Source organism: Mixophyes fleayi, chromosome 1 (assembly GCF_038048845.1).
Source record: "Mixophyes fleayi isolate aMixFle1 chromosome 1, aMixFle1.hap1, whole genome shotgun sequence".
Classification (NCBI taxonomy): Eukaryota; Metazoa; Chordata; class Amphibia; order Anura; family Limnodynastidae; genus Mixophyes; species Mixophyes fleayi.
The window spans coordinates 307614188-307632865 of NC_134402.1; the positions used below are offsets into that span (position 1 = coordinate 307614188).

Below are 18678 nucleotides of genomic sequence, written 5' to 3' on the forward strand. Positions count from 1 at the left end.
AAAGAACGAGAAAGGGGAAGAAAGAGTTTAAAAGACAGGAAAGAAAGCAGACAATAGATATTTCAGGAGTTGAGAAAGTAACTGAGGAGTTAGCGTGGTGAGAATACAGTCAGCATTGTGTTTTATTTAGCTACACAGAGAGCAGTACATTAAGGGGGTGAGTTGAAAACTGGCCATGGAATGAGGTGAGTGTTGCGAAGGATAGTCAGAAGTACGTCAAGGGTGGGTGAGAGACCGTCGAGAGGCGCAAGGAAAAATACCTTTAGTAGAGATTAAGAAAGGAGTGAAAATCAGGTTACAGTGAGATAAGTGAAGGGTGGGACAAGCATTGTGCAGAAGGACAAGAGCACAGGAATTCGGGTAGGGATAGTTACTGGCAAGTTACAGGAAAGTAGTGAGAAAAAGTTTTGGGGTTGAAGTTATACTTTGGAGACACTAGAGAGGGGGAAATAGTGAAGAAAACTGAGTGACACATACAGGGTGAAATACCTAGTGGTTCGTTCAGCTTCACCTGGATGGATATGAAAGATGTTTTTTTTATGTTCAGAACGGTAAGTGACCTGAATGAAGCAGGGGTGGAGTGAGGGAGAGTGTATGCAAAGTAGATGGCAGTACAGTAATGCACACTAAGTGCATTAAACAAATATAGTAGGATATTTAATAAGGTATAATCCAGTGCAAATGTTGTTTATAAAGAAAATTCACCAAATAAGCAGAACATTTTCAATATTGTAGCTTCACTACATTTCACTTCTGCTATATTTCACTGCAAATGTCTAGTTCTGTTTATCAACATTCCAAGATCATTCAGCAAATGCACCATAATAAACTCAGAAGTTGCACACTGAAGGCCTAACTATATTACTGCTGTGATTTCCTTGTTACATCTACATAGACAGCACAGAATATGGACTATTTCTAGCACTTTCCATACTGTTATATGAATTGTCATCAGCCTCTTATTCTGACAGTTTAATAACCCTACCTTTTATAAAACTTGCAAACTGAACTATAGGACATTGTCACTTGTACAGCATCTAATCCAATAACGTCACATATATCACTCTCTACACTGCCCAGGCAGCAACGTTAATCACAAATTCTCTCTTGGGTCTGATATATAGGGGGGAGATTCAATCCAGCGCAGTGTGTCTCCGGGACATCCACAGAGACATGTTGCGCAGTTGTTATGACAGGAATCATTGTGATGTCTCCGCGCCACATCGCCAGCAATTGAATCTCCCCCATAGTTTTAAAAAGAATGAATTCCTAAAGTATTTGTCAATTTATTTTTGTTTAGCTCCCAGATTTAAAGCAGCATGTACCCTGCATATATTGCTGTGTATATAGTACGTTTTCATCCATCATAATTTGTATCTGAATGTCTGCAATGGTGCATGCTCCATGTCACTGAATGCAGAAAATAAGTGTATCTTTTAATAACAAGTCTTCATGTTTCTGATTGTAGCTGGCTATTCTTAAGATAAGAAGTCAGGTCTGTCTGAGTAGTGTAATAAATACCAGTTTCTACTGCCTACTAAATCTGCAAAGACTTACGTTTGTTTTACCTATATATCTGACTATAGTGATTACAAATATACAAACATATATAGAGAACTACTTCATGACAGTGATATCTATATTCCTTCAGAATAAGTAATTGATCATCTAAAATGATTGTACAGACTCTTCGATTACAATATTACAACAGAAGCAGAATCTGATAAATTACAATACAAATAGTCATTGCTCCAAATACATACACACAGAGGGCCCGATTTTGAGTCAGGAGCAAAGCAAAAAAAAAAGGAGCAAATTTGCACCTTGGCAAAACCATGTTGCATAAGAGGGGGAGGTAAATTTAAAATGTAGGGACAGATTTATAGTGGGGATACGGAATGTCCTAGATCAACTTTAATTCCAGTGTAAATCAAATCAAATATTTGTGTGCTACATGACACAAACAGTATTTATCTTATGTGCAAAATAGTAAGTCAATATGTACCCTTTGCATTGTAACATGGTTTGTCCAGGTTCCAAGTTGCTCCTTTTCTTTGTTTTGCTCCTAACTCAAAATCAGGCCCAGAGTGTCATTCCAACATAAAATAAACCAATGCACCAGTGTGGAGGACGATATATGTGCCGTCAGGCATTTTAATGAACTTTACTCAACATTAAAACTAGCACTAGTCCCCTAGTAAATACACATACATACGGGGACATTTAAGACGACTGCTGCACAAGGAAAATGTACTGTATCTCATAGCAACTAATCAGATGTTTATATCCAGAAAAAATAAGAGTCTGGCTGATTTATAATTCATTATCTTTTTCTCTGCATCAGTTTTCAGAAATGTTCCCTAGAATCTGTACACAAATGAGCAGAAAATAATATGCATACATAACTCTAGTCACATACATGCAAATAATGACATAACTAACAACTACAACCGGCAAACATTAATTACACTACAATACACTACGCTCCAGCACTTACCTGCTGTTCATATGATAGTTCCGCACAAAGACCTCATATAACAGCACTGGTTACTATTTAGGGCAAAGACAGTCGCACGCATCATAATAAAACTTAGGTATGTAAAAAAAGCACAAATAAAATACCAAATGGTAAGATCCAGCCTGCACAATTTTGTTTCATCATTTCTCCTCCTCTTGTATCTCCTAAGTGTTGTCTATGTCATTTATTTTGTAATTTGTCTTCTTTATCAGCTTAGTGCTCATTGTCTGTGAAATAATATCTATATCTTACTCCTTTAGGTTTTTTGCTGTCCCTTCTGTGCTTACGTTAGTCCCTCTGAAGAACAGGTTCATAGCCACGCTGTGTCTCAGCATGCCCTACAGCCTACTTTTCGTTGCCCATTGTGCCAGGAGCAGCTGACAGGAACTGTAAACCTGAGAGGACACCTGGGACATGGGCACAATGTGGTCTCTGAATGTGTGGAGAAATTGCTGCAGGTGGTGAGTATTTATATAAATACACATAGCAATGAAAAGGGAACGGGAAGGATTTCTACATGTCTTGACCTTTTGGCCCCTTACCCATGGTGAAAGTACACGCTTTCTCCATAGGTTTTTTTATGCTTAGAAAAAAGCATTAAGATGGTTATGGGAATGGAACCTATTGGTTCCAAAATCTGCATACCCAATAGAAACTGCAGTGTGGAGTGTCTGCATTGCAGTGCCATTTTTCTAACGCTGCCTACGTGTCATGTGCCTGTTACACTGCTAGTGAATACATTGAGTTCAGTGGATTGTCCTCTACTATGCCCCTACCCGCAAGTGGAAGCGCTGGTTAACACTGCCCATCAAAAGCAATCAGATTTCTCTTGCATTGTCACTTAATGGTCCCAGACAGTCAGAGTATAATATAAGCTAACTGCTAAAAAAAAAATAACTAGCTGTACTTACACACTTCGCCTACATAGTTTCTCTCATCATAATATACCACACATTGTCAATGCATTGCACAAATCTTTGTCTACATTTATTTCTTTAGTATACAAATATATGTGCTACAATTTTTATATGACCTTTTTCAGGCACAGAAAGTGAATATTAGCTTCAGGACCAGGATTATTCCCGTGAGAGTTATAGAAGAACCAGATCAACCTGTTACAGAAAACCAACTTTCCTGTGAGTATTCTATTTGTATCTCATTTGGACTTGTGTATTTGTTTACCTGTTTTTGTTTTTTTTTTGTTTGGTTTTTATTATTAACCTTGCTGCATCTGTATGCAGCTTGTGTTTGGATGACACTTTGTTATTTTTAATTGTAGACATTATTAGTTGTTCTTCAATATCATATTTTATAATGTTTTTTCTTCACAGGTGATGCCACAGAAACTTCCCCTCCAGAATCCCCAGGTGAAATTTCCACAAGCCCCTTTGAAACAGTTGATTCTATTGCTGATATTGAGAAGGCCACAGATGAGACTGCATGCCCCTTGTGCCCAATAACTTCTGAAAATTCTCATGACCTAAGGACACACTGGGAGAAAGATCATCCTGAGCTTAGTCCCTCTGATATCCAGCAAGCATGTGAAGCCCGTGCCCGAGAAGTTGATACTGTAGAGCAGGAGGACAGAAAGGAGTCTCAGGAAAGCACACCTGCTCATCCTCAACAATCTACCTATCGAAAGACCACCAACTTTGCCATGGACAAGTTTATGGATCCTTCTAGGCCTCACAAATGTGTGGTGTGCAAGGAATCCTTTACCCAAAAAAATATCCTGCTAGTACATTATAATTCAGTATCACATTTGCACAAAGTGCGTAAAGCTTCTCTTGATCCATCCCTTTCTACTCGACAGGAATCTGGAGTGGGACCCACGGGACACAGTGTTCAGACAGGACAGGACAAACCCTACAAATGCACTGTATGCCACGTATCATACAACCAAAGCTCCACACTAGAAATTCACATGCGTTCTGTACTCCATCAGACTCGCTCCAGGGGCTCAAAGCAAGATCCTGTAAAGATCCCCTCCGAAAAACCTCAGAGAGACCCTGGAATTAAGAGTGAAACTACTACTGATAGTAGAGGAGAAGAGGTCCAAGGAGTTGATGCACCTAAAAAGAGACAACAGCAACTTGGACCCTGTATGGGAGTTCCTATATTGCCCACTAGTGTTGCTCCTACCCCGATGCAACTGTCCATGGATTTGTCTAGATCACCCTCACTTGTCCACCCTTCTCCACTTTTTGCACCATCACTGCTTCCTTCATTTCCACTTATTCCAGAAGCCCTCTTGAAGCTCCAGCGTCAACAGCAGCAACTTTTGCTGCCATTCTATCTGCAAGAGCTCAACGTCAGTGGAGATGGTGGTTCAGCTCCTCTATTGACCTTTGGCGGTGCCCAACAGCCTCCACCTATCAAAGATGAGGGTGATCAACCCAGTGCAACTCCAAGACCAGCAAGTGAGAAGGATGAGAGAATCCCAGATGAACGTGATGCTGCCACTGGAGAGACCACTGCTTCACAGAATCCAGATTCTTCAACCAAGGTTTCTGGAGATCCCACAGGATCTGCAGCACGAGCTTTGCTAGAAAATTTTGGTTTTGAGCTGGTCACGCAGTACAATGAAGGAAGACAGCCGATTACTTCCCAGGCTCAGCTTCTGCCACGGCCTCCTGCTCCTCCACCTGAAATTCCACCTACACCTTCTTCCACAGAAAAACTTCAGTGTGGTACTTGCAGCAAACTTTTTTCTAACAGACTGATCCTTAAAACACATGAGGAGCACATGCACCAACGTTTGCTCCCTTTTGAGGCCTTGAGCCAGTATGCTGCCAATTATCGCCGGAGCTATGATAATCACAACCCTGCTGGAGCTAACACTGATACAGCAGAGTCTACTGTTGCTCCATTGGACTTCTCTGTAACTTCTCAGCTCACTCATTGTTCTAAAGAAGTGGATCAACAAGAGGCTGTAGTTGAACATGGCATTACTGTGGAACAGCTCAGTTTCCTGCATAGCCTGATGGATTTTCCAGGGTCTCTGTTGGAAGAGCAAATTCTATGGGCAGCTGATAAGACTGGCCTATCCCCAACAACTATCAGGCACTGGTACAAACAGAGAGAAAAAGGTATTCAAGAAGCTCAAGAAGAAGAATCAGAGGAGGCTTTGCGGACTGATCGATTGGGTCATCGGCGTTTCTCCCGCACAAAATTCTCTGACTTTCAGACACAGGCACTAAACAGTTTCTTTGAATTCAGTGCCTACCCTAGAGATAGTGAGGTAGAGCATTTGTCAGACCTTTTAGGTCTTTCTGGACGGGTAGTAGTAGTCTGGTTTCAAAATGCTCGTCAGAAAGTACGAAAGCAAGTTGCAGAAACTGGGACTTCTCATTCACCCCCAGTGCATCCTAGTCAACCAGGAGAGCGCCCTGCTGCCAACAGTAAAGTACCACCTTGTCGTAAATGTGGCGTCACCCTCCCTTGCATATTTCAACTAATTCGACATCTGAAAATTTGTTATAGTGAGCAGACTGAAGAAGAAACTGAGGTGGAAGAGAAAGAAGATGACTCGGGTAAAACTGTATGTAGAGAAGAGTCACAGTCAGATCATATCAGTGGTCCAGAACTCCAATTAATAAACTCCCAGGAAAAACAAGAGAAAGAACAAGATGAAACTCTGGGTGCACAAGAACCTTTAAATACAGTCACAAAAGCAAATGTTGATTCACCTAAAATAAATGAGGAAAACATTCAACTTCCAGAGCAAAATGATCAGCCCACAGAGCCAATTGAACCTACTATCCTTAGTAGCTCAGCTGAACAGAACCAAAACAAATCATTACCAAGCAGTAGTCAAAACTCAGCCCCATTGATGGACCTCTCTCTACTTATCCCTGGAGGGAATGGGGAGGTGGGCTGTCAGAGAAAAAGAAAGCATGAGGAAGAGAGTCTCTCTCCCACAGGAAGTGAAGGTGGGGATGAGCCTCCCAAGGACAAGCGCTTGAGAACCACTATATTACCTGAACAATTAGATATTTTACATCGTTGGTACCTACAGGACTCCAACCCCACACGAAGCACGCTAGAGCGCATATCCCTTGAAGTAGCATTGAAGAAAAGAGTGGTTCAAGTTTGGTTTCAGAACACAAGGGCTCGTGAACGTAAAGGTCAGTACAGAGGAGTACCAACTGCTACTGTCTCAGCTCCCCGACCGCAAGATGAATCGCCAAATGAAGGGCCAAAAAGAGAGAGTACAAGTTACTATTATAACGTTCCTTCAAGCCAGGTGTTGCCCCAGTTAATAGCTAAATCGGTCTCGCCAGCTGTACAAACCTCATCTTCTTCAGTACTGTCAAAACCTCAGGCTTCTTCCAGTCTGACAACGACCACAGTTTCCCAGTCTCTGGTTAATCCAACCCAGGCTCTCTCTGGCATACTTAGTGTTGCACAAGTTTTACCTGGCTTAGTTAATCCTTCCAAAGGGATCCCTAATCTTGCTAGTTCGTCTCAACCTTTGTCTGGCCTTGTCAATCCACCTCAAGCTTTATCTGGTTTAATAACTCCAAGCCAAAACTTTCCAGGTCTAGTTAATCCTGCACAAGTCCTTTCCAGCCTTGTAAGCACTTCTCAGGCTTCACCAGGTTTGCTGTTGGCTTCTTTCACAGCCAAACCTGCAGCACCACCAATTTTGTTGTCTTCTCCCCCAGAGTCTATATTGCATGCCTCTCCCAGCCACCAAGTGTCTCACTCATCAGTAGGACAGAGTGCTGAGCCTGACAAAACACCAGCTCTATCAATTCCTGATACTTCTAAAGTTGCAACCTCAGAACAGCAAAATGCAGACCACCAAACTCTGGGGAACCAAGGGGGAGTCGGCAAAATAGCAGAAGAGAGGGGATTCACTAAAACCATGGAATCCCTTATGCATAGCCCACAAGGTGGAGACATGAGTGATTCATCAAGCTCAGATACTGGCCCTTCTAGTCCAGGTAAAGGAGCTTTAAATTCTGAAGGACTGATGGGGTCCTCAGGGGCTAGACGTTACCGTACCCAAATGAGTAGTCTCCAGTTACGAATATTAAAGGCCTGTTATTCAGAATATCGTACTCCAAGCATGCAAGAGTGTGATTGCCTTGGTGGGGATATTGGGCTACAGAAGAGGGTTGTCCAGGTTTGGTTCCAGAATGCCAGAGCTAAAGAAAAGAAAGCCAGACTCCAAGGTCTGGTTGGCACAGCGCTTACCAACGAAGGACCTCAACCAACAGAATGTACCCACTGCAACATAAAATACGGGCCTACCATCCCATGCCGTGCCCACATATTCTCCAGACAGCATATTGCAAGGCTGCGAGTGTCAATACAACAGCAACTTAAGGAGGAAAGCCGTTACCGGGACTCGCATCCAAGTGGAGGAGCACCTCCTGTTTCTGAAACCAAATCAACCTCGCAGATACTCAGTTTCCAGAATCCTACAACAGTGTCACCCCAAATCCAGAGGCTCACACCGTTGCTGATGCCAGGTCAGGGCATTGCTGCACCAATCGGTGGATTGGCAACATTCAACACAGGTAAAAAATTTGGGAGTAGGAAACTTAAACCAATAACTGCAGGTTTCATATTGAAGAACGTAAGATGGGGTATAATGTTGAATGCTGGAATATATTAGGTTTCATGTTATATACCTGTTGGGCTTATAATAAGAAACATAGGAATTAATAAAACAAGGCCAAGTAGACAGAAGACAAAGTGATTGGTGGCAATTAATGTGGTAATTTAGAGTACACACATATAATATTGAGATATCGGACTCAAAAGGTCAAATAGAAATATAAAAGGAAAGGTTGAGAGTTGCAGACAGAAGTCAAAGAAACATTTTTCTTAATATTAAGTAGATAAGCAGATCTGCAAATAAAATAAAATCCAAAATGGTTACTATTGGAGGGCTGCACTCTGGCAGCATTCAGTCTGCAGTTAAAGAATGCAGGATCGGAAAAAATGGATTAGTCACACTCTAAGAAGAGAGACTAGAAACTCCTATTCTATCTCCCTCCTAGCAGTGCTCTAGACACACTTTAAGGTGGCAGAAGGGACACTAATGTAGCAAAAATAAACACTTGGCCTGCCTGTTGGAATAGTTACATACTCATGACTCACAAAAACCTTTCACCAGCTGATGAACAGAGGTATTCTGCAGTGGACAGATATGAAAGAGGAAGAAAAAGAACATAATATATTTATAATTGTAAAACATATATTCTATAATAGTCATATATTTTGTCAACAATATTGCTATGTATTTCATCCTACCACATCCACATGTTAGAATACATTAGATACATAACGTTCTACTCTGTTACTAGTTTATTACCTATATAAACCATCCTACATTCATACACTACAACAGTGATGGACACCATGATATACTTTGGGGGATGTATGGTGTGGCCCTCTAATCTTCCTCTGTAATCTCAGTAATAAGTTAAAATAATTTAATTAAAGACAGAGACGCCTATCTGTAATAACATTTCAGCAGTCATATTAAAGATATGTAACAAGCTATAACAAACAATTCTGACTATAAAGCAGGATGGAGCTAGGAGCCGTAGGTGAAGGCTCTGAGGGCTACAAGCAGCCCTACGGCCGTCTGTTGTCACATTAACCTTACAATCACTGTACCATGTTATTAAATGCATTCTAGCTAAAGTCTGCTTTCTATACAGTCAGTTATCTTGTACTAGTGGGACCAAATCAATATCTCCCTGTTCATGCAAAGAACATAAGGAAACATACAGAAAGGTGCAGAACAGATACACACATAAAACCATCTGCAATTCTTAGACTGTACCTCCCTTATAAAAGTAATTTCCCCCCTGCCATTCACTTTGTTGAGCCCTAATTCTAGTAACATACACAGCAATTTTTTTTTCCACTGCCATGATTGTATGTGTGAATCATACAACTGTTGTATCATCTGTGGGAATTACACAATCAAAGCAAAATATTCCATTATGATCAAGATCTTCATAATTACTGGTGGCTGTACATGGGAAATTACATTCATAACTTTCCTCAAACTGAATTCTTGCAATAAACAATAGTTTATAGCTACAATATTTATAGAAGATGATCACACACATGGGCCAATAGCGGTCATCTTCTGAACTGAATTTCTGCCATGCCCTATAATGATCCTGTCTGTTTCAATAGGATTCTAATCTATTATTGCAGTCATTTTTGGGCCACACGCTGTGATATTACAGCATTTGTGGTCGTCAATAAAATGTGTTGAAATGTAAAAACCTTGCAGAAGAAAAATGTTTTTCCAAAAGCCTACAGATAATGGTATTCTACAAATGGGCAGGTCATTACAGTTCCATAGCCCACTATCGCACCAGTGTAGATGACCCCGTCCGTTCATAATCGATGCACAGCAATCCCGTTGTAAAGGGATAGCAATGTGGAAGTAGTCCTTGGACACCATGTTAAGCTTTTAATAAGCCTGATACCCCACAGACAGTACTCAGGGGTAGCAGACACTTCCTTTAAGCAAACTTGACATGAATCCTGGCTCAGTGTGTGAGCAGTGGGAGCAACCAGATAGAAATTAAAACTTTGTATATCTGTTAAAAAATTCCAAGTCCATAAACACCATTCCGAACATCAGCAGACAGTAAGTGAGTCCTGACACTCCTGGTCTGAGGCTGGTGTAAGACAAGTTGGTTAACAAACCTCCTGGGTTGAACACTTTTCACGATTAGCCAAGGCCGCGGCTATTCACTTAAAATCTGCTACAAATAACTTTAACTGGTAACATTAACAACTTATGTAATCACAACTCCAAGAGGTGAGCAATAAACATAAAATAGATGAAGCCAAAGCAGTTCAACCAAAGTACAGGTCAGCATTTACACTAGTTATAATCAAGCATAATTTTAATCATAGGAAGCAAAAGAAGTTTACAGCAAGCGCACAAGTAATAATGGAAGCCAAACATTCGGCCTAGTAGCAGTGGGGAGCGGTGTCCCCCGTCAGTACTGCCAATAAGTCTGCTTTTCCAGTTTTCCCACAACTCTGCCTCCCACGTCTCATTAAAAGACAGGCTGACTTGCACTGCAGCTAACTTTACACCTCTCCAGTGCCCTCTTCAGCTTTATAAACACCACTACATTAAAATCACAGACAACACAGCCCTATTCACACTTTCCTTCAAGCCTCATCCCAATGGAAAGTACTAACAGTCTCCACACATACTGCAAATAAGCAAAGTGTCCTCACTCGTTTGTGCGGTGAAACCACAAAAGTTTGGTGTGGATAACAAGTTGAAAACAATAGACAAGACCATTTCTAGCACTATTAGCAAATTAACCATTTAAGACCAGCAAAATATGTGCAAATTACCACATAGAGGCCTCTATTCAAATAATAAAATAAAAAAATATAAACATTAAATACAAATCACAACCTCGAAAAATACAGCATTACAAATGACAAAAGTTGTATAGGGAAATGGGGAAATGCTACAAAGTAAAAACATAACTAACAAAAGCAATGGGAAGAAAAACAGATATGCAAATGTCACTAAAGCAAGAGTGTATCATTGTGGATAAAATTGTACCCTCAAACATTATGCACATATAAAAGAGGTATAAGTGTTCATCTGATCAAATACCAGCTCCCCGTAAATTAGCAAAGTGAGTCAATGCCTAACTAAATTTAATTTTCCTGGGTGTTGTGTGCTGAATAGCAAATTCCCTAAAAAATGGTCTGTTTATAGTGACAAAAAAAGAAAGGAATTTGAAAGAGCTAACATACTGAAGGATAGCACAAAATGAACACCAAACAACAGAAACAACTTTTAGCTGAAAAAGATTTAAACATTATAATAATATAAATGTTTTTATTCCTTATAAAAGCCAGTGGCCTGGTAAGAGGTGAAGCTTGAGAAGGAACAGGAAATAAATTACATTAACTTTGTAGGAAGCAAGAAGTAGGGTAGAAGTTATATTTTTAGTTGGATTGGGTCTGCAAACTATGCAGATACTGTATAATCAAAAGCTTGGCAACGGGTTTCTATGTAGAAAACAGTTGTCTAAAAATAATATAATTTATTTAAAAATGTACAATGCTTTACCTATTCTAATATTTTGTAAATTGTACAAAAGAGTGCCAAAATGTCCACATTTTGCTGAAAATGTGGAAAACATTGCAGCTACTAGTAAGAGGTGAAGAGTGCTGGATACATAGGAAGAATGTTAATTGTTATTGTTTAAAACACCAGGACATGGTAGTTCAGGCAAAGATGAAGATCAGATTAAAAAATGTGCAATAATATATAAGATTTAAAGAAAGACAAAGAAATGTGACCTTAATAGGAGATCAGTAAGAAGCAACATGGAAAAAAGGTTTCTATCTTCACATATTAGTAATTTTACTCCTTTCAGTTGACCCATAATATACCTGTTTTATTGATGCTAATACTTGTCTATTTCAGATATCCAGCACTGACTGCAGTGTCGGCTAACACTGTAAACTGCACTAGTCCTGGTTTTGATCTCCTTGCCTTGCAGTCCCGCAGTTCCAGTTTGTTGCCCTGTTTCAGTATATTTTTCAGTATGCGTTATCCCTGTCTCATTACAATGATCTACATGTGATAGAGCACAGTAGTACTATAATGTGCTATAAACATGTATAACAGTATATTGAGACAGGCAGCAAACTGTAGAGGTGTGGGCTGGGACTGCAGTCTCTAGTGTTAGATGACATTTCCGTCAGTGCTGGGTGTCGGGAACATGTATTAGTACAGAGATGGTAATAACTAAGCACGGATCTATAAAAGGTGGAGGCAGGAGTGAAATTGCTATCTAGCAAGGATGCTCAATTAACATAACACAATGTTTCTGGGTTACATAAGGAACTAAATAAATGCCAACAATCAACTGCATAAGACCATTCTCTTATGGGAAGATTTTTATATCGAGGTGTGCTTTGTCTTCACTGATTTCTGTTGCAAATGTGGAACAGCTTTAAACCAAGTGATGTCTTACGCAAGTGGGAACTGTTGATTTGTCTGCATACTGTACTCTATAAACTAAGAGGTGCACAAAGATCATTCTTCCCTTTGACAAAGCACCAGAACAGATAATATTAATGTATACTAGGTTAGGAAGATACAATTTATCAGTAGCATTTGAAATAGCAGATTGCTTAAGAAGTGGAACAGGCTTGCCATTGGAATGAGACACGATAGAATACAGAAAAGGTGGAGTTAGCATAGATAGAATAATGAGTAATTTGTGATGGAAACAAAGGAGTCTGTGGGGTTATATAATCATGTGGGTTTGTTATTTTTACCTGCTTCCTCACACTTTTAGATTGCTAAGCTTCCCATTGGCGTCCTATTATGCTTCTGTCCTTTTTTCCCATACCATTGTTCTTTTCACCAGTTTTCTCTATCCTTCTCTCACTATCTTTTTATCCTGTATTTCTCTTATCTCAGGCCCTCCTCCCAGCCTCATCGGGATGACTTCCTCTGTACCTCCAGCTCTCCTTCCCCGTGCAGCTCCACCCACCCCATCTTCTTCGCACACAACCAATGATACCACTAAGGACTCCTCACAGCCTACATTGACCCCTGAGATCACTGGTACCTCAGCTCTCAAAGCTGCTTCTCTTATGGGGGCTCCCTTTATGCCTTTTTCACTTGCTCCAGCTGCCACTCCCTTGTTCACCCCCCAGATACAGGGCCCATACTTTCAGCAGCTTTATGGTCTAAAGAAGCGTCTATTCCCAATTAACCCTGTCATTCCCCACACGCTTCTAGGGCTGCTCCCAGCACCCCTCAAACTGGCTCCAGGGACATCATCACCCCGTAAACCAGAACCTTCACAGACGAAAGCAACAGGCGAATGCCGGGGAGGGCAGGAATCTACCCTGGGAGAGGAGGAAAGTGTGGAGCGAGATGATGACTTAGACGATGAAGATATACCAATGGTGGATGTGGCAATTCGATATCAGTGCCAACGCTGCAAGACCTCTTATGATGAAGAGGGGGAAGCAGAAGCTCATCAACGTGCAGGCTGTTATACTGACCCTCCTCCACACCCACCACCAATCAGAGTGAGGGTCTGCACCTATCACTGCCTCTCCTGCCAAGTACTACTGCAGGGTCCCGCAGCTCGAAGTCAACATCTGAGGTCACAGCAGCACCGTGCACAAAGTGCATGCAGTGATGGAGCATCCCCTGCAATACCTCAACTCAGGCCAAAGAGTGCTGCTACCTCTGTGCTCATGGCTTTATAGAGATACTCTCTAGCTGTCTCACACTACAGACACGCTTTCGGGCTGTCTCTTTTAATTTACCTGCTGTGTTTGTTTTCATTTGCCTCCTAGAGTGTTTGTGTTTCCTTCCTGTGTATTTCTCTTATTCTCAGTGTCTCCCTTTTTGTGTCTGTCTGTTACAAATTAAGCATTCCCTCACTCAAGAATGCTTCCTCACCCTTTAACCTGCTGGATTGACACTGTCCTGCTCACATGACTGTTTCTCTAGCTTATATCTGTGTCTCTCTAGCAGGGAAGTATACACAAAGAAATACATCACAACACAGGCCAAAAAGAAAAAGAAAACCCTTAAACCTCTGCATAGAAATACTGAGAACCCAAAGCTTTTCTGCATTTCCTGATCCTGGTGCCAAAACAAGAGTGACTTCTCCCTGTCTAAACTCTGAATCCAAGCTCCCCGATTGGGGGAGAGGGAACGAATGAACAATAAACCAATGAACAGGGGGAGGGGAAGAAAAAACTGAATATAACCAAAAGTTCCGAGACTTAAGGAACCAAACAGAGGCAATGCCTGCTCTCCTGTCACACATGCATGTACTACGTGTGTGTACATAGAGATTTTGGGAATTTTATTTCATATGGGGGTATATAGCACCTCTCCACCAATGACTTGAACTTTGTAATACTTGGGGGGTGATGACAACACTCCCAAGAACTCTCGCTGTGATGCTTTAACCATTTGTGGACGGGACAAGGGAAGGGCTTTATCTTTTTGGGGAAGGTTATGGGGGGGAGGGACATTTTTCACTCCCTTGCTCCCCTGTATTGCTCTCCCCGTACCTCACTCTCGATGTTTTAAGCTTGGGTATTTGGGGGGGAGGGTTGGGATGTTAAACTACCAAACAAGGACATGTAAGAAAAAAAAAACTAAACACAAAAGATGATTAAAACTTTTGAATCCAAAGTTACATAAAAACGAAGAAAATATTCACACCAAAAAAAAGAAAAAAAATGGACGGGAAGACTGGAACCTGAAAATGGACAATTATTTGTATTATGGGTAAAAGAAAAAACGCTGGGTCACTGCATATAGATCATCATTAAGAGCAGCGTGGGATCTACATAAAATGTACATAAACAGGCGTGTGTTTGGTATGGACTTTTCTATTATGTGAAAAGCCTAGCTAGGGTTACTAACACTACTTGTGAAGGACTGTCTGTATTTTTACGTTTTTGTGCTCTCATATTCATTTTTTTTATACCTTACGACATTTCTATAGCCTAGCTAGGTCTTCTTTAGTCTATTATTTTATCATCTTAATGATTGGCCACCATAGGTTTCGTACACCAGGTTTAGGCAACCTGTGGCTCTCCGCCTGTTGTGGAGTCATGCTTCCCCTCTAATGCCCAGCCACCTCCATTTTGCTCAATCTCCACTATGTCCCGTCGGAAATAGAAAAGATTTTACTAGCATTTCAAATGAGCAGGGATTTATTATACTGCCAGGTAAGTTTCCCCAAACACACAATGAAACGCAGCCATTGAGAATGTAAGGGTCCAGCAAACCAAGTCTAGATGTGTACTTCCACAACAGCCGAAGCACCACAGGATGCCTACCTCTACTAGTTTGCATGCAAATATCTTACAATCCCTATTCTCTTCCCTTATCTCCTTCTTCTTTGCTAAACTTTACCTTTAATATGTCATTTCTCACTTTATGTCCTCTCCCTTACATCTACCGCTTGTCTATTTTTAAAATGCGTGTCCTTTGTAAAATGCTTTTTCAACCTTCTACTGTATGTCTTGCCATTTTGACCTTTCTATCACACTGCTCCGCACATTACCCCTTACGCCTCATTCTCTACTCCATGCACTTATTTTGTTCTTTTCACTTTCGTTAGTGGCTCCTCCCATTATATTTTTTCTGCGGTGACATCACTGCATTCTCCAAAGATGTCAAACATGGATTGTAGAAGCCTTAGAACGTAATAGCTAAGGGGACTCACTCACTTGCTACTAGTGGTATAAAACATATTTAATAGCCATGACTAGATGCTTTATGACTGGTTCTACTTCTTCCCTCAAACATAACCCAGTTACCAGTGCCATGGTGTTTTACATATAACTAAAGGTCAGCTTCCACATCCACTAGAAACGGTAGTTTTATTCACTCCCACTTATCATCACAGAGTAGGAGTGCCCTGATTTATCACAATATAATGAATGTCACACAAAAAACAGCCACATTAGTCCATATAACAAATCAACAAGTCACTTTTAACCTAAATAAAGCACAGGGACACAGAGGATCTCTGCCAACGCACAGCGCATGCAGCCTGCTCATGAAATGTGAACGCTTTTAGCAGCACATTGCATGCAGATTTTTCAGCGCAATTCTCAAGTCCCCTTTACTTATGAACACTAATGCACATCATTTCAATTCTCATGTTTAAACCTATTCACATTTATTAGCAAAATATGGAACCAGCTAATTCACCAAAGTAATATTAGACAAACCCATGCTTATGAGCAAACGTAACTTTCTAAACAGCTTTAAACGCATAATAATGATGGAAAGGTTAAAAACAGATTTTTTTAAGAACCAATGGCTTTCCGTGAATAACAATAAACTGATGTGTTTGGTATATATATTTAAATGGTCTTTGCCAAACATTGCAGTGAGCTTCTCATGTCACAATACTTCGACAACCCTGGCCTATACCATGGCACAAAATAGTATATATTAATTGAATGATGTGTGAGAGGGAACATTGACAGATGTTTGAAGGATGTTTAGTTTCCATTTACTATTCGATGAAATGAAAACAATGCAAATTTCTTGTGGTTTCACTTATTATGTGCATGCAATCAAAAAGTTGTGGTTCAATAAGGATGATCTTCCACAGACAATTCCAGGCCTAAAATGTTTTATTAAACAGTATTGAAGAATTTGCTGACGCATCAATAAATTGCAATATTACTACGTCATACAATTGTAACATGACTAGTTTGTTTTTACAACCGAGTAATAGACCCGTTTTCCTGCAGGCCTGATTTATTTTTTTCTGGTTGTTTTATCTAAAAAGTAGTTATATGCTGTCCAGACATCCCATTTACCTGTCACCATCGTACCTCCTCATTGTCTTCCTGTACCCTGCTCTATGTTTCCTGTTTCCCCCTCTAATCGCATTTACAGGTGTTGGGGGTGTAATACTATAAGGATACAGTGTGACAGATTGGGCCTTGGACATGCTGAATGTTTAGGTAGAGCCTGCTCGTTATCTCATTGAAAAATTACCAGAATAATTGTATTAACCAAATAGAGATAACTAGCACCAACACCCTAAATCTGGTCCACACAGACCACATCTTGCCAGCTTCAGTGTAAGAGGTAACCCATACTCTCCCTGTGTCTTTCAGCCTGTCTAGTGACCAGCTGCTCACCCAACATGGATTGTCGCATGCAAAGAGTTTGAGGATTTCCTCAGAGTGATGTTTAAATGGTTAAAAAAATATAAAAACTAAGCTTAAAATGTTGCTATGGTGTCTGTGTGTTCTGTAAATCTGTATGTCTATAGTAAATCCAACATCAGATGCTGTATGTCCTTCAAGCCACACAGGGACAGATTCAAGAGATGACAAGCTTTACCCTCCCTGAGTGCCATCATAATGATAAATTTATATTCTTTTTGAGTTATTTCGGTCTCACCATTCTCTGGAGGCCTCTGGTATCCTTCCCTTGTAGTTTCGATGACGGCCATTGTTCAATATCTCACGACGGTCTTCTTGAACATGGGCAGATTTCCTCTTGGCACAGCCATTGTGACAGAAACGCCAGGATGCAATATGGCAACACTTGACATGCTCACTCAATAGCACATATGCATGGACACAACTCATATGTACCACTGGCAAACACTTTGGCAGCATGAGCGATTAACATTAATCCTCTTCCTTCTTTTTCTTCTGCCATGTTCTGTTACATATCCTTGCTCGCTCTTTTGCACTCAATTTCATGCATACTGCGTACGGCACCAGAAGTACCAGGTGCCAGCTATTAGGGGGGCCGCGTCTGTGCCAGCTTCTCCGCCAGCGTCTGTAGCTCTGCCAACTGCCGCTACCTGCTCTTTCTGCCCATCTCATTCTGTCTATGCATATCTCACGCTGACTTGCTCCCCGTCTGTGTATCACTCTGCCCCACACACTATCTGCCAGGCTCTCTGCCCGGATATGCGCACACAGGGCACAGACAAACAGATGCAAATACATGAACAGGCACACAGATGGTTAGTGCCCACAGCTGCCAGCTCACACCTCAGGGAGCAGAAGTGGGTGAGGGGTGAAATATATACGGTTGGATATTTGGTGGGAGGGTAGAGGAGATGCTGTTTTTTCGATGGCGGATGCATCTGCTACTCTGCGCACTCTCCCTCCTTCGTCACTGCGCTCTCTCTCCCTGTTGTCTCTTGCAGTCTGTCATCTTGAAGGGGGCAGGTACAGGCTGGCTCAGTGCCACTCACATGAACCCCCCCCTCTCATCACCGCTGACTGCTTCCCCCTTTCACACTATTTCAGGCAACCCCCTCATCATCACTACACAGCATTAATTAGCTGGAGAATTCATTATACTCGCAAATCCTAATTAATACAAACAGCCTGAAGGGAATTGCCAAAGCTGGAGACGGCAAAGGAAGGGTTAACCATGTCTGTGTATTTTTCTTTATGCTGTACTAAAGAGATTTTTTTTCTATCTGGATATTACAGCAATGGTATATGGTTTGAGTGCCTTAGTGCAGGGAGATTGGCACAATATTAAGCAAGATTGGAGCACTGGCAAGCAGGGTTAAAAAAAAGTCAAGGTAAAACATTGCCACCTAGAGGAGAGAAATATTGCCTGCCTGATAAATATCTAGTTTGGTTTG

General features: G+C 41.0%; 1 protein-coding gene across 7 annotated transcripts in view; it reads left to right on the top strand.

Annotated features, from left to right (window-relative positions):
* ZFHX2 (zinc finger homeobox 2) overlaps nt 1-18678 on the top strand; it is an 81657-nt gene that overhangs the window by 40116 nt on the left and 22863 nt on the right. For 4 of the 7 annotated variants that reach the window (XR_012692546.1, XR_012692549.1, XM_075211239.1 and 1 more), the window contains exons 7-9: nt 2779-2979; nt 3561-3654; nt 3850-8046. Coding sequence is in view for 5 of the 7 variants with exons in the window: in XM_075211239.1 (XP_075067340.1) it covers nt 2779-2979; nt 3561-3654; nt 3850-8046 (4492 nt within the window). In the remaining 2 variants the exon portion in view is untranslated. Of the gene's footprint in view, nt 1-2778; nt 2980-3560; nt 3655-3849; nt 8047-12974; nt 17294-18678 lie in introns of those variants that run through there. The other 3 variants (XM_075211230.1, XM_075211216.1, XM_075211223.1) reach the window with 3 other exon arrangements.